At 40.8% G+C, this 22,821-nt stretch overlaps 1 protein-coding gene across 5 annotated transcripts in view; it reads left to right on the top strand.

The window, feature by feature from the left end:
- Positions 1-797: 797 nt before the first annotated feature.
- The window catches only part of DDX6 (DEAD-box helicase 6), a 37,480-nt gene continuing 15,456 nt past the window's right edge, over positions 798-22,821 (top strand). For 2 of the 5 annotated variants that reach the window (XM_058686936.1, XM_058686935.1), the window contains exons 1-7: positions 1,560-1,669; positions 4,264-4,737; positions 9,357-9,420; positions 10,782-10,886; positions 19,412-19,541; positions 20,927-21,073; positions 22,257-22,351. In XM_058686936.1, the coding sequence (XP_058542919.1) occupies positions 4,538-4,737; positions 9,357-9,420; positions 10,782-10,886; positions 19,412-19,541; positions 20,927-21,073; positions 22,257-22,351 (741 nt within the window). In that variant the 5' untranslated portion in view covers positions 1,560-1,669; positions 4,264-4,537. The other 3 variants (XM_058686939.1, XM_058686937.1, XM_058686938.1) reach the window with 3 other exon arrangements.

Here is a 22,821-nt window from a genome sequence, read left to right as displayed (position 1 = left end):
TTGGCTGTGTGAAAATAAACAAAGACGACCAAAGGCGAACAGGCTATTTATTCACTGCTGGCTAAGCGAGGGAGCCGGCCACCTTCGCTTAGTTTGGTACTCAACGGCAGGCAGGGAAAACGGGGAGGCTTGAGGTGTGCTCTGATTGGAGGTTGTTGGCCTGAGAAGCCGGAGGCAGGCTAACCGGAAGAGGCGCTGTTCTGTGATTGGTTTGGGGAACATATTTGGCTTTCTCTGATTGGCCCCGGGTTGGAAGCCGGGGCAAAAACCGGGGAAGCTGGCAGCGACCAAGCGCTGCTCGTTCTGGGCCCGTCACTGCAGAGACTGTGGTCTGGCTTCCCAAGCCGGTTGCTGCAGAGGTGGAGGGTCGGAGTTCTGTTGTCGCACACGGTCTGGCCATTGTCCTGTACTGTCTCTCGGCTGCGGGAGACCCAGGTTTTTCTCTTCTTTTGACCTAGGAAGCTTCCCAGTTTCAAATTTTTGTTTTAGCTGGGACAAAATAGCGCTCCCGACGCATCAGGACACGACAAGTATTTATGGGCACAAATACTGGAATAGCTTCCTAGGAGAGTCAGGCCTGGGGAAGAATCGCCCTCCGCCTTCTGGTTCCTACTTCCACCAGAAGTGACTCCTCAGCAGCTCTCCCTTCCCCTCGGGACAGGCCGGCTCCCCCCCCCCCCTCCCCCCCCCCGGCCGCGTCTCCCAGCCTGGCCTCCCGGGGCCAGGCAGGTCGCAGCCCCGGGCCCCCGCGCGCCCCCATCCCGCGTGCCCCTTCCGGTCCCCACTCCCGGGCGCGCGCCGACACCTCCGGGCCACTAGTTCCGCGCGTTCCTGGATGGAGGCGCGCCCGGAGGGGCTCGGACGCGACACCCCGGTCCTGCAGCAGCCTCCTTGGCCCGCGGGGGACGTCAGGTCAGTTCTCCTGTCCCCCCAGCCGCGGCCCGGACGGCTCGTTCTCGGAACGAGTCCTTGCTCAGGAACAAGCAGCTCCTCCTCTGGTCACAACCCCCGATTTCCACTGCCAAGGGGCGAAGACAGGGTGGACTCTTCCCGGCCACCGTGTCCCCCTCATTTCTCCTCAGCTGTGGAAAAAGCCAGCCCCGCTTCCCGCTCAGAAAGGAACCCGTATTGCCCCCTCGAGTCTCCGTCATCGGGGCCCCCATCTGTGTGAGAGCACGGCCGTCCATTTTCCCCTCAGGGAGGTTCCCCGGCCCGCGTCCCTCCGGCCGCGAAGCCGGGAGGCCGTGACTCCGAGGCTGGCGCGGCGGTGGCGGAGCTCTCGCCATCTTGTCTGTAGGAGGAGCCGCGGCCGCCGCCGCCATGCGGACAGGCAGGGGGAGGGGGAGGCCAGGGGGAGGGGGGCGGCGGGCGGGCGGGGGAGGGGCAGAGCAGCCGAGTTAGCTCAGCCCGGGCGGCGACTCTGGCGGCGCCATGAGAGCGGGCAGCGGCGGAGGTAGGGCTGGGCGGCCGGAGAGCCGGCGGGCGCGGGCGGCCCTGCGGAGCGGCCCCCGGAGCGGGGCGGGGGCGGGGGCGGGAGGAGGAGGAGGCAGCAGCGAGGGGCCGAGTGGGGGCGGGCGGAGGTTTCCGAGGAGGAAGGAGCCGCCGCCATTTTGGGAGCTTCGAGTCAACAATAAAGGACCGAGGGTGCCGAGCGGGAGTGGCCTCGGTGGTAGGACTCGGGCCCGAGCCGCGGGGAGTGGGGTGAGGTGGTGGGGTCGAGGTCAGCGGTGCGGCCGGGGCCGCGAGAAGCCCCTCGGCTGGCGTCGGGGGCGCTCTGAGGCGGAGGCCTGAGGCCTGGCCGGGCCCCGGGGAGGAAGGCGGGCGGCGGACGGCTGCCGTGTGGGGTGGGGGCGCCTGAGAGGAGTCGAATATGGGAATGTCGTGCGCGGCGGGGTCCGGAGAGGGAGCGGGCGGAGTACTCGGAGGAGCTTTATGGAAGTCGAGGGGATGTGGGACCACAGGGGCGGCAAGGACTTAGGGGGATGGTGGAGGTTATAGGGTACGAGGCGGCCCTATAGGGGGCGGCAGGGATATGCAGTGTCGGAGGGCTCGCTTTGGAAGAGGACCCGCTGCTGTTTGGTTGGAATAAGGCCTCGTAGGTCGGTAACAAGAGACCGATTGTGGAGCCCCCGAGTCGTGGAGGAAAAGGGGGGCTTTCTGACTTTAAGGGTTTCTCTTTGGGGCCTTACGGGGGGAATCCCTATTGTTTTCTGTCCGCGGAGTTGGTTCCCTGCTCTTGTGGCGCAGATGCGATTACAGGGCCCCAACCCCTTTGTGTTGATGGTCACAGGGGGCTCACTTGAAGTGTGTGAGGATTTTGGGGGGGGGGGAGGGAGGCGTACGGGGGGAGCGAGAAATTATTGCCCCACTATTACGGGGCTCAAATCACTGGCTTGTTTCTTTCCCTTAGCGCTCACTCCCTTTTCTGTTCCACGGTCCCCTCTTCCCTTCAAAATAAAACAGTCACTCCAACTTGCAGACCAAGCTTAGAGAAACTGCGCCGCATTTGCAAACAAAAGCTCTTGTCTGAGATGACGATACTGTTTGGGGTGTGAAACTGTCAATTGCTAACTACAATCTGGGAAGTGCTGTAATTAACTCGGCAAGGGGCTCCTCCCAGCTAGTCTACGTTTCGTTCGTATTTTTGAAAATGTAGACTGTAACTTGCAAGGCTAAATTGGGAAGGGGTAGGAGGATTATTTCCTTCCCTGAGACATAAAGCTGCAGTGCAGGTTTTGGTTCAAGTGAGAAGGGAGTACTAGTTACATTTTGGATCTGGGGAGATAGGAGGTCTTACGTGCTGGAGGGACAATAATGATATCTTTTAATCTTTAGAGGCTGCCCTCTTCATCTTCTTACTGCTTTGCAAGCGAACAAGTCTTGTGTGAACTCCGTGATATTGTTGATCATAACATAAACCTGTCAATACAGGAAACTGTTTAATGTCTTGAAATGCTATTAACCACGGCCTGCATCAGGGATCAGATTCTAAGAGACTTAGAATAGACAGCTTTGTATATGTAATAATCAGGATTTGCTTGTCAGCAACTTTATTTACAATTTTTAAAAAAGACATAACCAGTTGTCTTTTAGAAAAGTTCTATTGTTTTTGAATCCTTGGTGTTTGGCCAGAAAATCAACACCAATCAATAAGCTGGTGTATTTTTGGTAAGAAATATGAAGGAGTTTAAAAAGAACCGAAGAGAGTAGTCCTTTATTTTCTGGCCTTTGTAAATTGTTTTATTTACTACATTGTAAAATAAGAGTTCGATTTGGGAAATAATTAAAAATGGCAGTTTGGCCAGTTCTTTTTTAAAACAACTATTAATTAGTACTCTGGATTTCTTGGAAAGTTTGGTTAAAGTTACTAGTGTATTTTAGTTTTTACCACATTTTTTTCAACAGGCAATTTCCTTTTTGTGTTTTTATAGATAAGTATATTTAATAACAAAGCAAATATTTCAAGTTAGGATATACTTTTTGAAAAGTGTTATTGGCAATGTATGTGGCTAATAGTTTTTGAGTATTCAAATTTTATTAAGGTGGCTAAAGATTTTCTTGGCTCTTTCTCAAGCAAAAGATTGTGACATACAGACGTGTATCTCTTGACTACTTCAGCTATAGTTTTAAAGGGCAAAACGTAAGAGAAAAAAGAAAATTTATTTTTCTTCATGAAGTTCAACTTCTATGGTTGAAATTCATAAAGGCACAAATGTGGGGTTTTCTTCCTGAAAGCATAAAGTTAAGTCAAAAGCTCAGTTTCAAGAATTCTCAGTTGCTGTCAGAAGTAGGGGAAAAAAATTAATACATTGTCTTGCCTTGTTCTAAGATGTGTATTGTAAATTTTACTAATTTTACAATTAGCAAAATTGTGTGATACTTCTTTGAGTTGTAATGCAATTAAGTGTAATGAATCATTGACTTTTAGAGGTGTCAGGGACTTTTAAAGAATTCATGAGGGAGGAAACTGAAGGGAAGATATTATCATTTGACAACTAATGCTAATTTAATCACAATGTCTTTTTACCTAATCATCTTTGGGCTGCTTTGAACTGACAATTTAAAATGTTTGAGATTGGTCTCATTTGGCCCGGTTTTTGAAGCAGTTAATTTTTGTGTGTCTCTCGTAGCATGGTTAGTTTTGGTCTAAGTAGATCTATATTTTTAATTCTTTAATAGAGTGATTTCCTCTAAAGGGGTTGTTTAAAAGGGAAAGTTTCTAACTTTCCTGTGTTTGCTAATTAAACTTTCTCTTTGTTTCAGATTGAAGTGAGTGAATTCAGATACATAACTCAACCTTGTTAGAGGGCTTTTTAAAAAATAAAAAGTTGATTCGGTGCATGAGAGCAAGTTACTGCTGCTTACCGTTCAGAGACTTACAGGTGCTTGCCTGCATTGCAATAAAGGACTCATATATTGAGCAAGACTTATATTTATCTCTTCGTTTTGGAGAGCCTAATAAACTGTTATTACAGTTTCTCTACTGACTTTCAAAAGTTTTGAAGTTTGAAAGAGACACCTTTGCAATTAATACAGCATGAGCACGGCCAGAACAGAGAACCCTGTTATAATGGGTCTTTCCAGTCAAAATGGTCAGCTGAGGGGCCCTGTGAAGCCCAGTGGTGGCCCCGGAGGAGGGGGCACACAGACACAGCAACAGATGAACCAGCTGAAAAATACCAACACAATCAATAATGGCACTCAGCAGCAAGCACAGAGTATGACCACCACTATTAAGTAAGTGTTAGAATAAATCAACACACTTGGGAGACCAAGGAGATTTCTTTTTGTTACTTTGTTGACTGCTTTATACCTTATTTAACCATTTTGATTGCAAATAGAGGACAGATGGCTTTGTATTATGGGCAGTGGGTATTTGCAATGGAATAATGTATTTTTGTCATAATTAATACAGGCTTGTTAAATAACAAACAGACACAGATGATATATATTAATTTTGTATACATTACTTTTTGAAACATTTCTGGCTTTCATAATTAGCTCAGATTCATCTTGTTTTTGCCAGTATGGCTTTTTCCCTAGTGTTGTAACTGTACCTTACCCTAGATGAAGTGGCAGTTAGAGCCAATTTCAAGTTTTAAATTTAAAGACTTATCCAGCCTTCTGAGTCATACTTAACTGAGAGGAAATTTATCCATAACTTTTTTTTTAAGATAATGTTACTTTATTTTTTTTTTAAGATTATGTTACCTGTAGTTTAGTTTTGTTTTATAAGCTTTCTTGTTTTACACATATACAGTATTACAAGTTGTTATGTATCACAGGGAACTCAAGATTTTGAACTCAGGGAAATGTACATCTCTGAATAGTCCCAATTCCCTTTGTTGACTCTTAAAAACTTAGGAGCCTCATCTTACCACAGAATAATTTTTTCTTTTAAATCTGCTATTTGTCATCTAAGTGTACACTTTAAATTATTTGAATGATAACTATCACTCTAGAGATTCAGTTAATAGACTAGAGATTCAGTTAGTTCGACTCTTGACCCCACTTCATGTTTGGCTTTATTAAGATTCTAGTCATAGGGATTGATTTACTCTTGAAATCTTCATATGATGAAACTGCTTCACTGAACTAAAGTGTATGTATTACTACAACCTAGATCTTCTCCGTACCTAAGAAGCACTTCTAAAGAAAAGTAGCCCTTGAATATCATAGAGATGGTTACTGCTATGTGATTTGCTAGTGACCTGTAGAAATTAACTTCCAATGGAATTGATTTGGTCATTGAGAGAATTGGCATCAATACATGTTGTTATTTCTTGTGCATATTTTATGATTTTTGAGGTGAATGCTTTAGTATAGAAATCAAAAATATTTTCTAAATTGTAGTTTCTCTTGACAAAATACGAATAGGTTAGCAAAATTTAGGACATCTTTAAAAAATTTTTTTTTAATGTTTATTTTTGAGAGAGAGGGCGACAGAGCATGAGTTGTGGAGGAGCAGAGAGGGAGACACAGCATCTGAAGCAGGTTCCAGATTCTGAGCTGTCAGCACAGAGCCCGACGTGGGGCTCAAACTCACGAACTTTCGTGACCTGAGCTGAAGTCAGGCGCTTAACCAGCTGAGCCACCCAGGAGCTCCTAGGCTATTTTTAAACATAAAGCTGTGTTATTTCATTATTTTCTACTTAAATTCTGGCTTGAGACAACAGTAGATTTTGCTTTCTCTCTTTTGCTCATCCTGGGATTAATGGTTTCTTTTTAATTCTGGGTTCTTTTTTTTTTTTTTTTTTTTAATTTTTTTTTTTTAATGTTTATTTTTAAGAGAGAGAGAGCCGGGGGAGGGGAAGAGAGAGGGAGACACAGAATCCGAAACAGGCCCCAGGCTCTGAACTGTCAGCACAGAGCCTGACACGGAGCTCAAACTCAAGAACCACAAGTTCATGACCTGACCTGAAGTAGAAAGCTTAACCGACTGAGCCACCCAGGCGCCCCTAATGTTTGTTTGTTTTTGAGAGTGAGTGAGCAGGAGAGGGGCAGAGAGGAAGGGAGACAGAGGATCTAGAGGATCTGAAGCAGGCTCCTGTGACAATAGAGAGCCCAGTATGGGGCTCAAACTCAAGAACTATGAGATCATGACCTGAGCCGAAGTTGGATGCTTAACCAGCTAGCCACCCAGGTGCCCCTAATTCTTTGGGTTCCTTAAATCTCAGTTTGTCCTTTTCTGTGAAGCTTTCTAGATCCCATCACTGTCTTCAGAAATCTTCTAATACTTATCTTTATCACTTATTTTCTCATTTTAAATAGTTTGGGTTTTTTCTCTCCTAAGATTATAAGTTCCATGTGGTAAGATTTTCCATTGTATTTCTGCATTTTTATTCACTTTATATATTGAATTTGACAGCGGCAAGTTAGCCTACTAGGATGTACAACTAAATTTTTTGTTCAAAAACCTTGGTGTGTTTTGTAGGCAGAGGTGAAAGACTTTGGTACCCTTGGAATTAGTAGCAAATAGTTACCTGTGTTACAGTATCTTAAATTACATGGGACCTAGCTTTAAGGAAAATGGCTCATCTTTCTAAACCAAGACTCTTGAGATGTTTTGAGGGCTCTGATTATATAAGAATTGCTATAATGAAATCAGTGAAAACTTTTGTTTATTTTATAAAGATGACACAGTGGAAAGCATTGTCTGCTTTATTGACATTTTTTTTTCCCTATTAGATGCTTTGGGTGTAATTTGAAGTTTTCACCTGAGCAAAAGGGAAATTTGTTTTACATGTTTCTCTTTCATGATTTCAAACATTCTCAGTAAAATAGATCGGGAGGTGTTCATTAACAGCTAACGCTGACTTCTTATTTTGCCAGGCACTGTGCTGAGTGCTTTATATAAATTATTTGCTATAATTATTATTTTTAATGTTTATTTATTTTTGAGAGAGAGAGAGAGACAGAACATGAGCAGGAGAGGAGCAGAGAGAGAGAGGGAAACACAGAATCCGAAACAGCCTCTAGACTCTGAGCTATCAGCACAGAGCCCAACGCGGGGCTTGAACTCACAAACCGTGAGGTTGTGACCTGAGCTAAAGCCGGGCGCTCAGCCAACTGAGCCACTCAGGCGCCCCATAATTCTTTTTTTTTTTTTTTTTTTTTTTTTTTTTGATGGTTATTTATTTTGAGAGCGCATGCAGGAGTGGGGAAGGGCAGAGAGAGAGGGAGAGAGAGAATCCCAAGCAGGCTCTGCACTGTCAGCGCAAGCCAGACACAGGGCTTGATCTGAGGAGCCGTGAGATCATGACCTGAGCTGAAATCAAGAGTCTGACACTTACCCAACTGAGCCACCCAGGCATCCCCTATTTGATATAATTCTTAACCCACTTTATATAGGAGAGAATTAGAGGCTTAGAAAAGTAACTGCTGCAAATCACAAAAATAATAAATAGTAGAGTCAGGGCTTGACCTGGTTTGAAACCTAAAGTTTTGAAACTTTAGAGCCCTTAGTTTTAACTAGTCATCAGAAGTTAGAAACTCAGATGCTTACTTACAGGAGACTGTGCCAAATGAGAGGGTACTTACTTGTTCTGACTAAAGGAGTCTGCTGCTTGATTTAAACTCCCAGTTATTAAGCTCTTTCAAACTGTTGACATGCAGAAGTTTGGAACTAGTGTTGATGAAGCTTCCAGTTTTTTCAAGAAAAGCCAGAATGTGGACTTTTATATGAAATCTTTTAATGTTTAAATGTTGGCAACTAATTTAAATGAAAACACACTATGTACATGAAACAAAACACATGGGGGGGCGCCTGGGTGGCGCAGTCGGTTAAGCGTCCGACTTCAGCCAGGTCACGATCTCGCGGTCCGTGAGTTCGAGCCCCGCGTCAGGCTCTGGGCTGATGGCTCGGAGCCTGGAGCCTGTTTCCGATTCTGTGTCTCCCTCTCTCTCTGCCCCTCCCCCGTTCATGCTCTGTCTCTCTCTGTCCCAAAAATAAAATAAAAAACGTTGAAAAAAAAAAAATTTAAAAAAAGAAACAAAACACATGGGTTACCAGTTTTGAGAACAGTTGTACTGTATATTACACTGCTGCTCTTAAGAGGATGGATGCCCAGGGATGCCTGGGTGGCTCAGTATATTAAGCATCTGACTCTTGATTTCGGCCCAGGTCATGATTCTGGAATCATGGAATTGAGCCCTGTGTTGGGCTTTGCGCTCAGTGTGGAGCCTGCTCAGGATTCTCTCTTTCCCTCCCTCTGTCCATCTCCCTGGCCCGGGTACTCTCTGTCCAAAAAAAGTGGGGGTGGGGGGGTGGGGTTAAGTGCCTTATTCCCTTCTTTTTATTGATTTATTTTTTTATTTTTTAGGTTTTATTCATTTAAGTAATCTCTATACCCAACTTGGGGCTCAGACTTATGACCCTGAGATCAAAGAGTCACATGTCCTTCCAACTGAGCCACCCACGGTGCCCCTGCCTGTTCCCTTCTATTTTTGATTTTTTTAAAATCCTCTCTAGATTGTTGTTCTTTTGTAAGAAGAGCGGTTTTTCTAAAGCTGTTTATGTCTGTTAACCGTATTCTGAAGTAAATAGCAATACATTAAACTTACTGTTTATTAGAAGAGTGATGCTGTGGGGGCGCCTGGGTGGCTCAGTCGGTTGAGTGTCCGACTTCGCCCCAGGTGATGATCTCCCAGTTCGTGAGTTCGAGCCCCACGTTGGGCTCTGTGCTGACAGCTCAGAGCCTGGAGCCTGCTTCAGATTCTGTGTCTCCCTCCCTCTGCCCCTTCCCCGCTCATGCTCTGTCTCTCAAAAATGAATAAACGTTAAAAAAAAAAAAATTAAAAAAGAAAAGAGTGATCCTGTGAATTCTCATGCTTCAATTTTACTGTATTCTCTGTAGACCTGGTGATGACTGGAAAAAGACTTTAAAACTCCCTCCAAAGGATCTAAGAATCAAAACTTCGGTAAGTTGGTTGTAAAATTCAAGTGGAAAAGTGGTGTGGAAACTCTAAAAATGAGGTAGTTACTTAACAATAGGCATTGTGTATTTACTCTGAAATAGGTTGAAATGGTTGAAATTATATAGATTATATATGATGAATTGCCGAAATTTTTCACTGTTTGGAGGAATTCTATTAATACGGTAATGTGTGTCTGTATATTAAATACTGTGTTTACACGTGTGTATTTTATCTAACTTACAGAGTACTTTCAGGATTTGCAAGGCATTTTCTCAAAATTCTCTTTTGCTCCCACCGACATAGTAAGATTCAGGTTAGGTATTAACCCTGTTTAGTGGATGAGAAAAGGAAGGTTGAAAGGTTAGTTCTCTTAGCACAGTGTTCCCAGCTAGGGGTGATTTTTGTCCCTTAGGGGTCATTTAGCAGTAGCTAGAGACATTTTTGGTTAACTCAGCTGGTTAAACTCAACTGGGGGGATGCTACAGGACATCCCCTTACAACAGAGAATTTTCTGGCCCAAATGTCAATAGTGCTAAGTGTGAGAAACCTTTATTTAGGATAGGATATTTGTAGGCAGTGAGTGGGAGTTAGGGTTTGACTTCACATCTTGTGATTTGTAAAAATAATGGTATTCTACCAGTCCTCAGAAGAATATGACCGTAGGGTGGCCTTTCCCCAAAACAATTTATTTTATTTTTTAAATGGTTATGTCTTTATTTTGAGAGAGAGAGAGAGAGAGAGAGAGGAAAAATCCCAAGCAGGCTCTGCGCTGTCAGTGCTGAGCCCGACAAAGGGGCTGAACTCATGAACCTGTGAGATCATGACTTGAGCTGAAATCAAGAGTTAGCTGCTTAACCCACTGAGCTATCCAGGCACCACTCACCAAAACAATTTTCATTTTATTTTATTCTTTAAATTTAATGTTTATTCTTGAGAGAGAGAGACAGAGCATGAGTTGGGGGGTGGGGGTGCAGAGAGAGAGGAAGACACAGAATCTGAAGCAGGCTCCAGGCTCTGAGCTGTCTGCACAGGGTGTGACATGGGGCTAGAGGAACCGTGAGATCATGACCTGAGCCAAAGTTAGCCGCTTAACCAACTGAGCCACCCAGGCACCCCACCCCAAAAGAATTTTTAAATGATTTGTGTGTATGTTAAAGAGTAGTTATTTATTCTTTAGGAATTATTCTTTAGGAATACTTGAAATATAGATCGAGACAAGCAATTTGCATATATTTATATTTTAAATGGGGTAGATAAAAAATTAGTCCCTGAAACAAATTTTCTTAAGCATACTAGCTACCTAAGGAACACAGTTGTACTTTATTATTTTGTTGTTGTTTTATTTCTTTTGTTTGTCTGAGTAGGATGTGACCTCCACAAAAGGAAATGAGTTTGAAGATTACTGTTTGAAACGGGAGTTACTGATGGGAATTTTTGAAATGGGCTGGGAAAAGCCATCTCCTATTCAGGTATGTTTCTTGTTTTTATCCATATAAAATATTGTGAGTTAAGCAATCCATACTTTTTGATATGTGTGGGTGATACAGTTAACCAACACTTCTGTGTGTGTATACACATAGGCACTTTTTCTGAACATTTTAAGGATAAGTCACAAAATCATGGCCCATTGCCTCTAAATATTTCAGTGTATATTTCCTGAGAATAGGACTTTTTTTTTTTTTTTTTAAATAAGCTCTGTGCCCAGCGTGCAGCTTAAACTCACAACCCTGAGATGAAGAGTAACCTGTTTACCAACTGTGCCAGCCAGGCTCCCCTAGGTGCCTGTGAGTAACCGTAGTGTACTTACCTTTGGTCAGTTTAACACAGTATTTTTATCTCATCTGTCATTTGTATTCTGATTTTTAATTGACTCTAAAATATCCTTTATAGGACTTATTTTTCTTTTCTGTACAGGATGCATCCTAGGATCAGGTATATCATATTATGAAACTGTATTACGTAGAGTTAGTTACATTTCTTTAACGTTTTACAGTTGCGAGCATTTCCCTAGTCTTTTTTTTTTTTTTTTTTAAATGTATAACATTCCTCATTTTGGGTTTGTCTCCTGTCTGTATGTGATGAGACTCAAGCTATGCATTCTTAGCCAGGATACTGTAGAAGTCATGTTGTAGCCTTCTCAAGCTGCCTCATTGGGAGGTATATACAGTGTCCATCTGTTTCTCAATGGTGAATTTAATTTTGGTTACCCTCTCAAGGTGGTGCCTGATTTTTTTTTTTTAAGTTTTTATTTTGAGAGAGAGAGTGTGTGCACATGCGTGAGCAGGGAAGGGGCACAGAGAAGAGAGAGAGAATCCCAAGCAGGCTCCATGCTGTGAGTGTGGAGCCCAATACAGGGCTCAATCTCACTGTGAGATCATGACCTGAGCTGAAATCAAGTTGGACGCTTAACTGACTGAGCCACCCAGGCACCCCTAATTAACTGTTTTTTTCCCCCCTTCCCTTAAAACTAATAAGCAGTCTATGGGGAGCCTTTAAGACCATGCAGGTATCTTACTCTTCCATCAAAATTTCCCCTTAGTCTTAGTATCCATTGTTGATTCTTGCATACTTTAATCTTTACTCTGGTGGGTAATGATGGACTTCCAATGGTCGTGCTCCTTGCATGTTTGGCCTTGTGAAGAAGAGCCTTCCCATATCTTTTCATGTAGCTATATGTTATCAGTGTGGACGCATGAATTTTTTTCCCCCTGGTGGTATTTTTGTGGCCAAATTGTCCCATATTTGGCTATGGTGAGCTCCTTCAAGCTGGTTTCTGTGTTTTTGTAATATCCCCCCACTCCCTCCCCCCCCTGCTTTTTTTCTGATAGACTATCTTTTGGAGCAATTTTAAGTTCATAGCAATTGAGCAGAAAAGGTATTTCCCATAAACCCTGGTCCCTACTCATGCATAACCTCTCATTTTCAACATCCCTCACATGAGTGATATATTTATTATAACTAAGGAACCTCTCTTAACCTTACCTAAAGTTTGTAGTGTGTTTATAGTATGCATTAGTGTTCACTCTTGGTGGTGTACTTTGTATAGTATGCTGTACAAATGTATGCTGACATGTACCCATCATTGTAGTATCACACATAGTAGTTTTACTGCCCTAAAAATCCTCTGTGCTCTGCCTGTCCCCTCCTCACTATCCCCTTTTTCCTTGAGTACTTCCTTTTTGGTATATCATGGTGTCAAGCTTATCTGCACCTATGCTATCCCAGCCTTGGAATCAGTCATTTCTCCAGGGAACCCTCATTGTCTTGGGACAGCAGTATTAGAGACTTACATCTGAGTACTGAGTGCACCGTTTGCTCCTTGACTCTTTAGGTGGAAATGTGTATGTGCACACACATACATGTAGGCCTAAACATGCATGTTAATTGACAGTGTTGGTTCCAGGCTGTAGTAAGGACAAACCCTGTGACAATGAGCACTTTTTCGTTGAGCAAACATGCACTGAGTGACCCAGAAAATGTTAGACACTGGAGATACTGTGATGAACAAGACAGATAGGGTTCCTGCCCTCACAGCCAGGTGGATGAGACTACTAACTGTACAGATAATTTCAGTGTGCTGTGATGAGCCCTCTTCTAGTTGAAATTGTGTATATGTGTAGCCATTAAAAGAAGATGGAATGACCTGGAAGAAGTGATCCATATTCTAAGCCAGAGACACTGGGATAGCGATTGCCTAGAGATTCTAAACTTTGTGTGCCTTTGTGGACGAACTAAAGAGGTTTATTATGGTTGGAGAAAGTATCAAGATAAAGTTATGTATCATCAGACAATTTGAGTACATACATTAAAAATACTGCGGAATTTATTTTTATATAATGTAGTTCATGTTAATCCATTTTATCTACAGGGATGAAAGTTTTATGAGTCTTCTGTTACAGGGACTGTATCATTCAACTTTGTATCTCCAGTATTCAGGTGCATGGCAGGAAATGGGCCTTCTGATACTCAGTAGTATTTATTTAGAATGTTGTGAAATTACGGTTGACATGTCCACATGCAACCTTGGTCTGTAGAACTATTGAACAGCACTAGCTTTGCAGTCAGACTGTCCAGGTTGAATTCCCGACTCCCCTCCTTTCTAAGTTGATTATTTGAGGTATCTCTCTAATCATCAGTTTCCTGGCCTGTAAAATTGATATAACAGTACATATGATATATATTATAGAGTTGTTGTGAAGGTTAAGTGAGGTCATTCATGTTAGTATGCTTGGTATAGTGCCTCGTAGATGTTGAATGCTCTATAATTGGTATGGGTTGTTATTCCATAGACTTGTTTTATGAACAAAGGAAATGGGGGGAGGCAGGAAGGAATAAATGCCCCTGCCTTCCTCAAAAAGAAAAAAAAAAGAGACAGTGGTTCATTTAGGAGACTGAATTCTTAATGGAGCCTTGCTGGCTCCTGTTTCCCACCTAATGCAGGGCTTGATCTCACAAACCGTGAGATCATGACCTGAGCGGAAATCAAGAGTTGGATACTAAACCAACTGAGCCACCGAGGCACCCCTAAAATTGACATTGTTGTTCGCGTCTGAGTATTAATATAACATAGAGATAGTTATCTCTCTATCCACTTAACTAGTCTCACATCTAGCTTTCTCTGTAAAATAAAAATAAGTAATCTTCCTCACAGGGTTTTTGTGAGAATCAAATGCAATTTTTAAACAAAATATATATTTTTTAATGTTTATTTATTTTGGGGAGATAGAGTTGGGGAGGGGTATAGGGAGAGGTAGACACAGAATCTGAAGCAGGCTCCAGGCTCTGAGCTGTCAGCGCAGAGCCCCACGTGGGACTCGAACCCACAAAGCATGGGATCATGACCTGGGCCGAAGTAAGACACTCCACTAACTAAGCCACCCAGGTACCCCTGTAAACAAACTATTTTGACATAGCAAAGCAGTGTACAGATATAAAGTATTATTTTAGATACCTGGGACCACCATTCCCATTGTCTTTTTTCTTCACTATTGTTTTGCCTGAGAATCTGTGGAAAATACAAGATGGTCCTTAGAATTAATTCAGTTTAACCATAAATATTAAGATTTTGAAACAAAGAAATTTAGAAACCCTCTAGTAAAATCTAACCTCATGACTGGATGTCTTCTATTCATTCTGTTCTTACCTACTTTTCTCTCCTTGTTTTCCAGTTGTTTTTAAGGTGTTCTATAATACTTAGTTTTACAATGTTGTCCAGACAGTTTTTCCCCAAATACAAAAGCCTTTTGGATCAGATGGGTGTCATCTGCATTTGAATCTTTTTTTAAGAGATGGTGACTTTGTTGGCTGTAAGATTATTGGACAGTGAAGCACTTAAAATTACATCCTCAAAAAAGATTGTACCCTGACAGTCTGGAACCATATATACTACAGATTGCTTCCACACATCTTTCTTTGGTGCAACCATCTGTGACTCTAGTTCTAGTTCTGAATGCTATCCCCCAGAGCTAGCATAACTATGCCTTTCTAAAGGCATAGCTTTATAGGAGCCCAGACTTCTTTGGAAGGCCTGAGAATCTACTGTTTTATTCTGCTTAGCATCGTGAAGCCTTACAGAGTCAACTCGTGAACAACAAGGGTTTGAACTGCATGGATCCACTTACACAGGATTTTTTTTCAGTATTGTAAATGTGTTTTCCTTAGAACTTCCTTAGTATTTTCTCTAGCTTACTTTATTTATTTACATATAACATACAAAATGTGTTAATTGTTTACCTTACCAATATCAGCTTCCAGTCAACGGTAGGCTGTTCGTAGTTGTAGAGGAGTCAAAAGTTATTTATACATGGATTTTTGAGTCTGCCGCGATGCAGAGGGGTGGAACGGGAGGGAGGATAACAGTGCCTGTAATTCCCTCATTCAAGGGTCAACTATTTACTTCGAGATGGTTGAAAATGGCAGCTCTTACTGCTTCCAGACCCTACATACAACCTTTGAAGACTTTTTAGATAATGACGAAATGGCAAGTAGTCCATTATTGAGGGAAACATGGAAGTTCCTTATTGTTGGCAACAAAATTTCTCAACTCTTTTGAGAAATTATTTTGTCAACCAGGTCTAATAAAAATTGATAGTTTATTGTTGATAGCTAGGAATTATAGCATCCTTAATCCTTTGCAAATCATTCCTTTTGCTGATGTAGATTTCTTATGACTCTAGGAATTGTTTTCCTAACTTTGCAGAAAAGTGTTTAAAAGTATTTCCTCATTGGTTACTTTGGCAAAATTGGAGTATGTTCCTAAGTTAGAGATATTTTTGAAATTAATTATCTTCCATATCTTTCTTTTTGGGTAGCACTAGATACCTATGAGAACCATTGCCATACCACCTATGTCTATGACCATACCACCCTGAACATGCCTGATCTCATCTGATTTCAGAAGCTATGCAGGTTTGGGCCTGGTTAGTACTTGGATGGGAGAACTATTGCCATCTTCTCCACCATAGTCATAGTATCTTTTCCCCTGAGATTAATATTGTTACGGCTCCCTAGCACTAGGAGGTATAAAGAAGCAGCTACTCCAAAAGCAGCTAATTGGGCAATTTTCAGTTTTTTTAGGTAAGACACTTTTGTCAAATGCCTCTCAGTATTAGGAAATTGGGAAGTATACTGTGCTTTGGTTGTAGGCAACAGAAACCAGCTTGGGCTAACTTAAGCAAAGGGAAATTTCTTGAGAGAGTATCAGAGGAGTTCACAAGAGTGAGAAAAATCTGGAGAAACACACTTGGAATAGACCAAGAACTGAGGCAGCTGTGAAGGGCTTAGAAAGCTACAAATCGTTATAGGATGTACTTTAACAATTTAAATTCTAAGAAGGGAGCATGGAGCTGGCCTGGCTTCAGTTGAGGTCTCCTCTTTGGCTAGAGTGTCCGGTGGGGAGATGCAGTTCCTCAGATGGAAGTTAGGGTGCTACTGGGAAAGGGAAAATGAATCCTAGGGTAACCAAAACTCAACGAATACTTAGTGGATGAGTCCCTAGACCTTACAGTGGAACATGGACTTGGGGAGATAAGGTGGCAAAATCAGACCTCAGATTGTAGGGTTGTCATGGGTTTTTTGATAACTTGATTGAGATACAAATCCCAGATCACAGAATTCACACATTTAAAGCATATAATTCAGTGGGTTAGTATATTCACAGTTGTGCAACTGTTACTACAATCAATTTTAGAAAATTTTCATCACCTCAAAAAGAAGCTGCTTTAGCAGTCTCCCTTCATTTTCCCCTAGCCCTAACCAGCCACTAATCTTAGTGTCTCCATGGATTTGCCTGTTCCCTACATTTCATCTAGATGGAATCCTAGCATATATGGTTTTTTGTGAGTGGCTTCTTTGACTTAGCATTTTTTAGGGTTCATCCATGTTGTAACATGTATCAGTCCTTGCCTTTGTATTGCTGAATAATAATTCTGTTGTATGGCTATACTACATTTGGTTTATCAGTCGACAGGGTTTTTTTCTGCTGTTAGCTATTTTGAATAATGCTACTGTGAACATTCATGGACACGTTTTTGTGTGGAGAGGTTTTCATTATAAAACAAAGTACCTGGGGCGCCTGGGTGGCGCAGTCGGTTAAGCGTCCGACTTCAGCCAGGTCACGATCTCGCGGTCCGTGAGTTCGAGCCCCGCGTCAGGCTCTGGGCTGATGGCTTGGAGCCTGGAGCCTGTTTCCGATTCTGTGTCTCCCTCTCTCTCTGCCCCTCCCCCGTTCATGCTCTGTCTCTCTCTGTCCCAAAAATAAATTAAAAAAAAAAAAAAAAAAGTTGAAAAAAATAAAACAAAGTACCTAACTTGAAAGGATATAAATAATATAAAGTATTTGAGTACCGGGCACACAGTAAGTTTTTAAAGTTTTTTGTTTCGTTCCTTCTTTCTTTTCTCCCTGGTAGCTCCCATGATTTCCTCTTGGGTTTCAAAGCTGTCTGAACCTGACTTGAATTCTCTTTCTTCATATTACCTAATCTTCCTAGGAAACAGTGGTGAGACGGTGTGGATGTATTGAATTCCCTGCTTGCTAATCATAATGGTTACCATATGGGGCATATATATATATCTGTATCTTAAAGACTAGTTTACTTGGTTTAAAAAACAAAAAAACTTTAAACAGTTTCTGTAGACTGATAAGTCAGGGAGTGCAGGGGAACAGAAGTCTGTGCCTTAATCCAAGTTAAAAGGTGAACCCAAAATGGGAATTAGGATACCCCTAAGCTAATTCTGACCTGCCTCACTTTATTAAAAGTTTTATTCTTTTAAAGAACCTGACTCCAGGGCTGCTTGGGTGGCTTGGGTGAGTTAAGTGTCCAACTCTTGATCTTAGCTCAGGTCTTGATCTTAGGGTCGTGAATTCAAGCTCCGTGTTGGGCTCAGGGCTGGGTGTGAAGCCTGCTTAAACGAATAAAATAATAAAGAAAAATAAAGAACCTGACTCAGGATGTCACGGGAGACCCTTTTATCCTGCTGTAGAACTGAGTAGTGTGCACGTAGGCTATTTAAAAACTGTAGAAGATAGGGCACCTCACTGGCTCAGTTGGAGAGCATGCATCTCTTGATTTCGGGGTTGTGAGTTAGGGCCCCATATTGGGGGTAGAGGTTACTTAAATAAGTTAAATAAATAAATAAATAAATAAATAAATAAATAAATAAATAAATAAATAAATAAAATGAACCGTGGAGGTAATAGGCCTTCAGAGCAACTGAAGATTAACAGAGTTGACTCAAAGTAGGAGGAGATTAAGACCAAAGAGTCAAAGCCAAGGATTTTTCTTTGACCTGCTTTACTGTGATAAGCAGAGTGCTTAATGCTGATTGTAGGAAGAGAGGGTAACAGAGTATTGTCATTGGACCATTTTTTACGTTGTTTTGGCAGCTGTGTTTCTTTTTCTGATAATATGGAACCCATTTGACTCCTGTGATGGGTTCTAGGTAGAATGAGTACCACGGTGGAAAAAAATGCAAGTAATGATGTTTATTACTTAAATTTTTGTATAATAACTTTAAAGTGCTAGAGATACTTCTTTTAGTTATTAGCTCAGGCATAGAAACTGTTAAAGTGGTAATAAATCTCTTTCCTAATTTATTTTCCTAATTTTTTGGTTTTAGAAATTAAAATTTTTAGTTTTAGAAGTGGAAGTGTTCTGCTTCCTCCCTGTTGATACCTATTTTCATTTTTAAATTTCTCTCTGTATATGAATATTTAATTTTCAGTAATTTTGGGGAGGCCTTTGCTATTTAGGTGATTTGTCCAAATAGGAAATGTTATCTTTACAAAATACACTTGACACAGTAAGCTAAATGTGAAAGTGAAAAGTCAGTCTCTGATGTGACCATCGATGGAGATAACTGGAATAGAATTGGGCCTCCAGTTGAGCACGCTTCAGGACAGAGAAGTTGCATGTGAAAACATTGACATTGACGTTGTGAACTTATGTAATAAAATCAAATAGGAACTAAACTTACACTTTCTAGCTGATAACTATTTTTTGCAAGGATGGGCTGCCCAAGGCACAATTTTTCATTGTGTTTAAATTTAAATTGGCTTCCTCGTCTCAAAACGTACAGTCTTACCTTTGTATTCTTTGTATCACTTCTTCTCCAGTTTTTAATTGTGAGATGTCCTTTGCTTTTTTTGTTTATTCAAGTCTTATTTGTGTGTCAGCCCAGGTTCCTCCTTTTCATTTGTTGTTTTCTTTGTTTAGATGCCCAGATTCCTTAGGCATACACATTCTTGCACGTACAAATTCACATATACAGTTTGTATTACATTGGGATACAGTTTATACTGTACGCAGTTCTGATCAGTATCGGTTGGCAATGTTGATGACGTTGGCTGGTAATTTACCTCTGCCTATTCTTGTAAAATGCAAATGTGAGACACTTTAAAGTTGTACCAAAGAGGTATACCTTCAGTGCATTTAAAGAATAATTTCCTTATTTATTGTTTTTATTCATGAGTAATTTTCATTTTCTTGTCTCTTAGGAGGAGAGCATTCCCATTGCTTTATCTGGTAGGGATATCTTAGCTAGAGCAAAAAATGGAACAGGCAAGAGCGGTGCCTACCTCATTCCCTTACTTGAACGGCTAGACCTGAAGAAGGACAATATACAAGGTTAGTTTGTTTTTGTTTGTTTGTTTGTTTTAAGTTTATTTATTTATTTTGAGAGAGAGCACAAGCTGGGGAGGAACAGAGAGGGAGAAAGAGCGAATCCCAAACAGGCTCTGCACTGCCAGCGCACAGCCCAATGAGGGGCTCAAAACTCATGAAGTGTGAGATCATGACAGCGGAAATCAAGAGCTGGAGGCTCAACTGACTGAGCCACCCAGGTGTCCCAGTTAGTTGTTTGTTTAAGCTAAAAATTGCAGTTTGCACCTTGGAGCTATGTGGAAAATGTTACCATCTTTTTTTTTAGTCAGAATTTATATAATCTGGAGTTAGTATTTACCTATCCTTTCACAGCTTGGGGCCCAGTTGTCTTACAAAATATCCAGCTTTTGGAAAGATTTCTAGTTTTCAGAAGAGTTTTACATATTACACAGTTTTGATAACATTCCAGTGAAATAGGCAAAATAAGCATTATTGCCTTATAGGTAAGAAAGCTAAGATCATGAGAAGTTATCTGACATTGCTACTTAGAAATTATGGAACTGAGTTGTTTCTTGTGGCACCTGTGTGTCTGCAAGAGCTCATGAACTTTTTCTTCTGTATAAAGCCTTGTGGTTTTGGAATTTTAAGAGCTTAGGAAGTAGAGAAGAAAGAAATTTCCATAGTTGTACGCAGAGCAAGCTAATAGAGTTAATTTTTTTTTTAAGTTTATTTTTAAGAGAAACAGAACGCAAGTGGGGGAGGGGCAGAGAGAGATGGAGACACAGAATCCAAACCAGGCTCCAGGCTCTGAGCTGTCAGCACAGAGCTGGATGCAGGACTCGAATTTACAAGCCATGAGATGATGACGTGAGCCGAAGTCAGACACTCCACCAACTGAGCCACCCAGGCATCCCATAATTTTTGATCTCTAAAGCTTTATCTTAAATTTTCATAAATTGGTCTTGATCTATAATGATCATTTCTCCCATTTTCCCTTTACCTACTTTCATGTGATTCAAATGGAACCTGGGCAGCAAGAGTTTTCTATTCAGGTGTTTAGACTAGTGAATCTTTTGGTGAAAAATTAATAAACTTTGAGCTAGTTTTTACCAACTCAAAGAACCCTTTAAAGGTTTTTAACTAAGGAGTACCAGGTTTATATAGCAGTGCTGCTGAGGAAAAGTCTGAATCTGCAATACTATAATAGGTGGGGTTTTTTGGTTGGTTTTTTTGGTTTTGTTTTTTGTTTGTTTTTTTGGTAAAGGAAATTTACTTACGTGACTTTTCAGAATCAGGCCTATTATGATTCAATTTTCTAAAATGTCCTGAGTATCTAGATTGCAAGGGGCAGTATTTCTGTAGCTTATTAAAAACTCTTAAAATATGTTTTCTTTTTTTCTGTTTTCCAGCAATGGTGATTGTTCCCACTAGAGAACTTGCTCTACAGGTCAGTCAAATTTGCATCCAGGTCAGCAAACACATGGGAGGGGCCAAAGTGATGGCAACCACAGGAGGAACCAATTTACGGGATGACATAATGAGGCTTGATGACACAGGTAGGAAATGATGGCTCTAAGGTGGCCTGGCTCTAAGTGGAATTACAGACACAGGTGTTTCCTTTTAAACTTACTAAAAATTGTTTTTGAGAATTAAGGACCAGAAACATTGCAGTAGAAAAATGAGTAAAGGAAATGACCATTTCATTCGAGAAAAAAGACAAATTGATATTAATGGGAAGGATATTCAGCCTTCCTGGTAATTTTTTTTAATGTAAATGAAAACAGCAATTTGATACCATGCCTATCCAATTGGCAAGACTAAGAAATAGTAGTAACCAATAATAAAAGTTTGAGAAGAAACAGGCTATCTTGTAGCATGGGGGTATAAATTGATACAATGTTTATGGTGAGCAGTTTGTCATTATGTTTTAAAATTGGGAGTGTGTGTGTGTGTGTGTGTGTAAATATATATATATATATATATATATATATATATATATATATATATATATATATATATATTTTCAAGAATCTTCCCTGAAGAAATAGGCAGATGCAGGGTCAGGTTAGTGCAGTATGGTTTGTAGTACTAAAAAAATTGGAACATCCTAAACGTTAGTGGAGATTGGCTAAATACATCGGGGTGTAGTCTGAATGGAATTCCCCAAAGCTGTTAAAAAATTAAGCTGAACTGTATTCATTTTCATTAAGAGTTCTCCAGGATACATCATTACGTGAAAAAAGATAACAAAACACCAAGCATGAAATTAACTTATATAAAATTATACATAAAGTTTGAGTCAGAATCTTATATATGGTTGTCATCTGGTAAATTACTTACCATGTGCTTCATACTGCACAGTTACTTAAAACGATTGTCTCATTTCATCTTTGTAATATCTTCTGAAGGCCATTCCTCTAGATTAGAGGGAAGCAACTGTATCAAAAGCCTGGTATGCCTTTGTTATTCACTGGAGATTGTTTTAATACAAGTATGCCCCTTATTTGGAGCAGGTGATTTGGGAATCTGTTAGCTCACCCCACGTAGAAGTGAAACAAGTATTTTCTGGCCAACCTAAGATGAAATGAAAATCCATCTCCTAAAACACATCTTTGCCTGTTTGTATTATTCCAACCTTTACAACAGTGTTTCTGATAAAATATGTATGATAAATCGTTATTGTATCCTGTTTGCCTAAGCTAAAATTAATGAGAATACATATTTTCTAATTTTGTGTAGTGCATGTGGTGATAGCTACCCCTGGAAGAATCCTGGATCTTATCAAGAAAGGAGTAGCAAAAGTTGATCATGTCCAGATGATAGTGTTGGATGAGGTAATGTCTCTTTATTTGGAAAGTATTATTTTGTGCTTTGTTTAGAACTGTCAATGAATGAAGCAAAAGCTCTTTGTGTTTGTGAACCTTTAATAAATGCATGACTCTTGTCAATTCAAACTAATTTGCTTATAAAACCCATTTAACTTTTTAAAGGCAATGGGTGATAGGTATAGGAAAAGTTCAGCCTTGGGTCTTTTTCTTAGGGATGCCAGATAGTTTGTAAGTTTTGTTTTTATTTTTCAAGAAAAGTAATTGTTGAATACCTTAAAGCCAAATTCATTCTAAGTCTCTTTCCAATCAGTAATACGTCTTAAAGCCAAATTCATTCTAAGTCTCTTTCCAGTCAGTAATACGTCTTAAAAGACATGTAATGTCTCTCACCCCTCGTTTAGTATGTCTTCTTTTCTTTCTTTCTTTTCTTTCTTTCTTTCTTTCTTTCTTTTCTTTCTTTTCTTTTCTTTTCTTTT

The sequence above is a fragment of the Neofelis nebulosa genome, chromosome 10 (assembly GCF_028018385.1).
Source record: "Neofelis nebulosa isolate mNeoNeb1 chromosome 10, mNeoNeb1.pri, whole genome shotgun sequence".
Taxonomy (NCBI): Eukaryota; Metazoa; Chordata; class Mammalia; order Carnivora; family Felidae; genus Neofelis; species Neofelis nebulosa.
The sequence above is the reverse complement of the archived record's forward strand: the minus strand, read 5'-3'. Positions and strand labels throughout refer to the sequence as shown.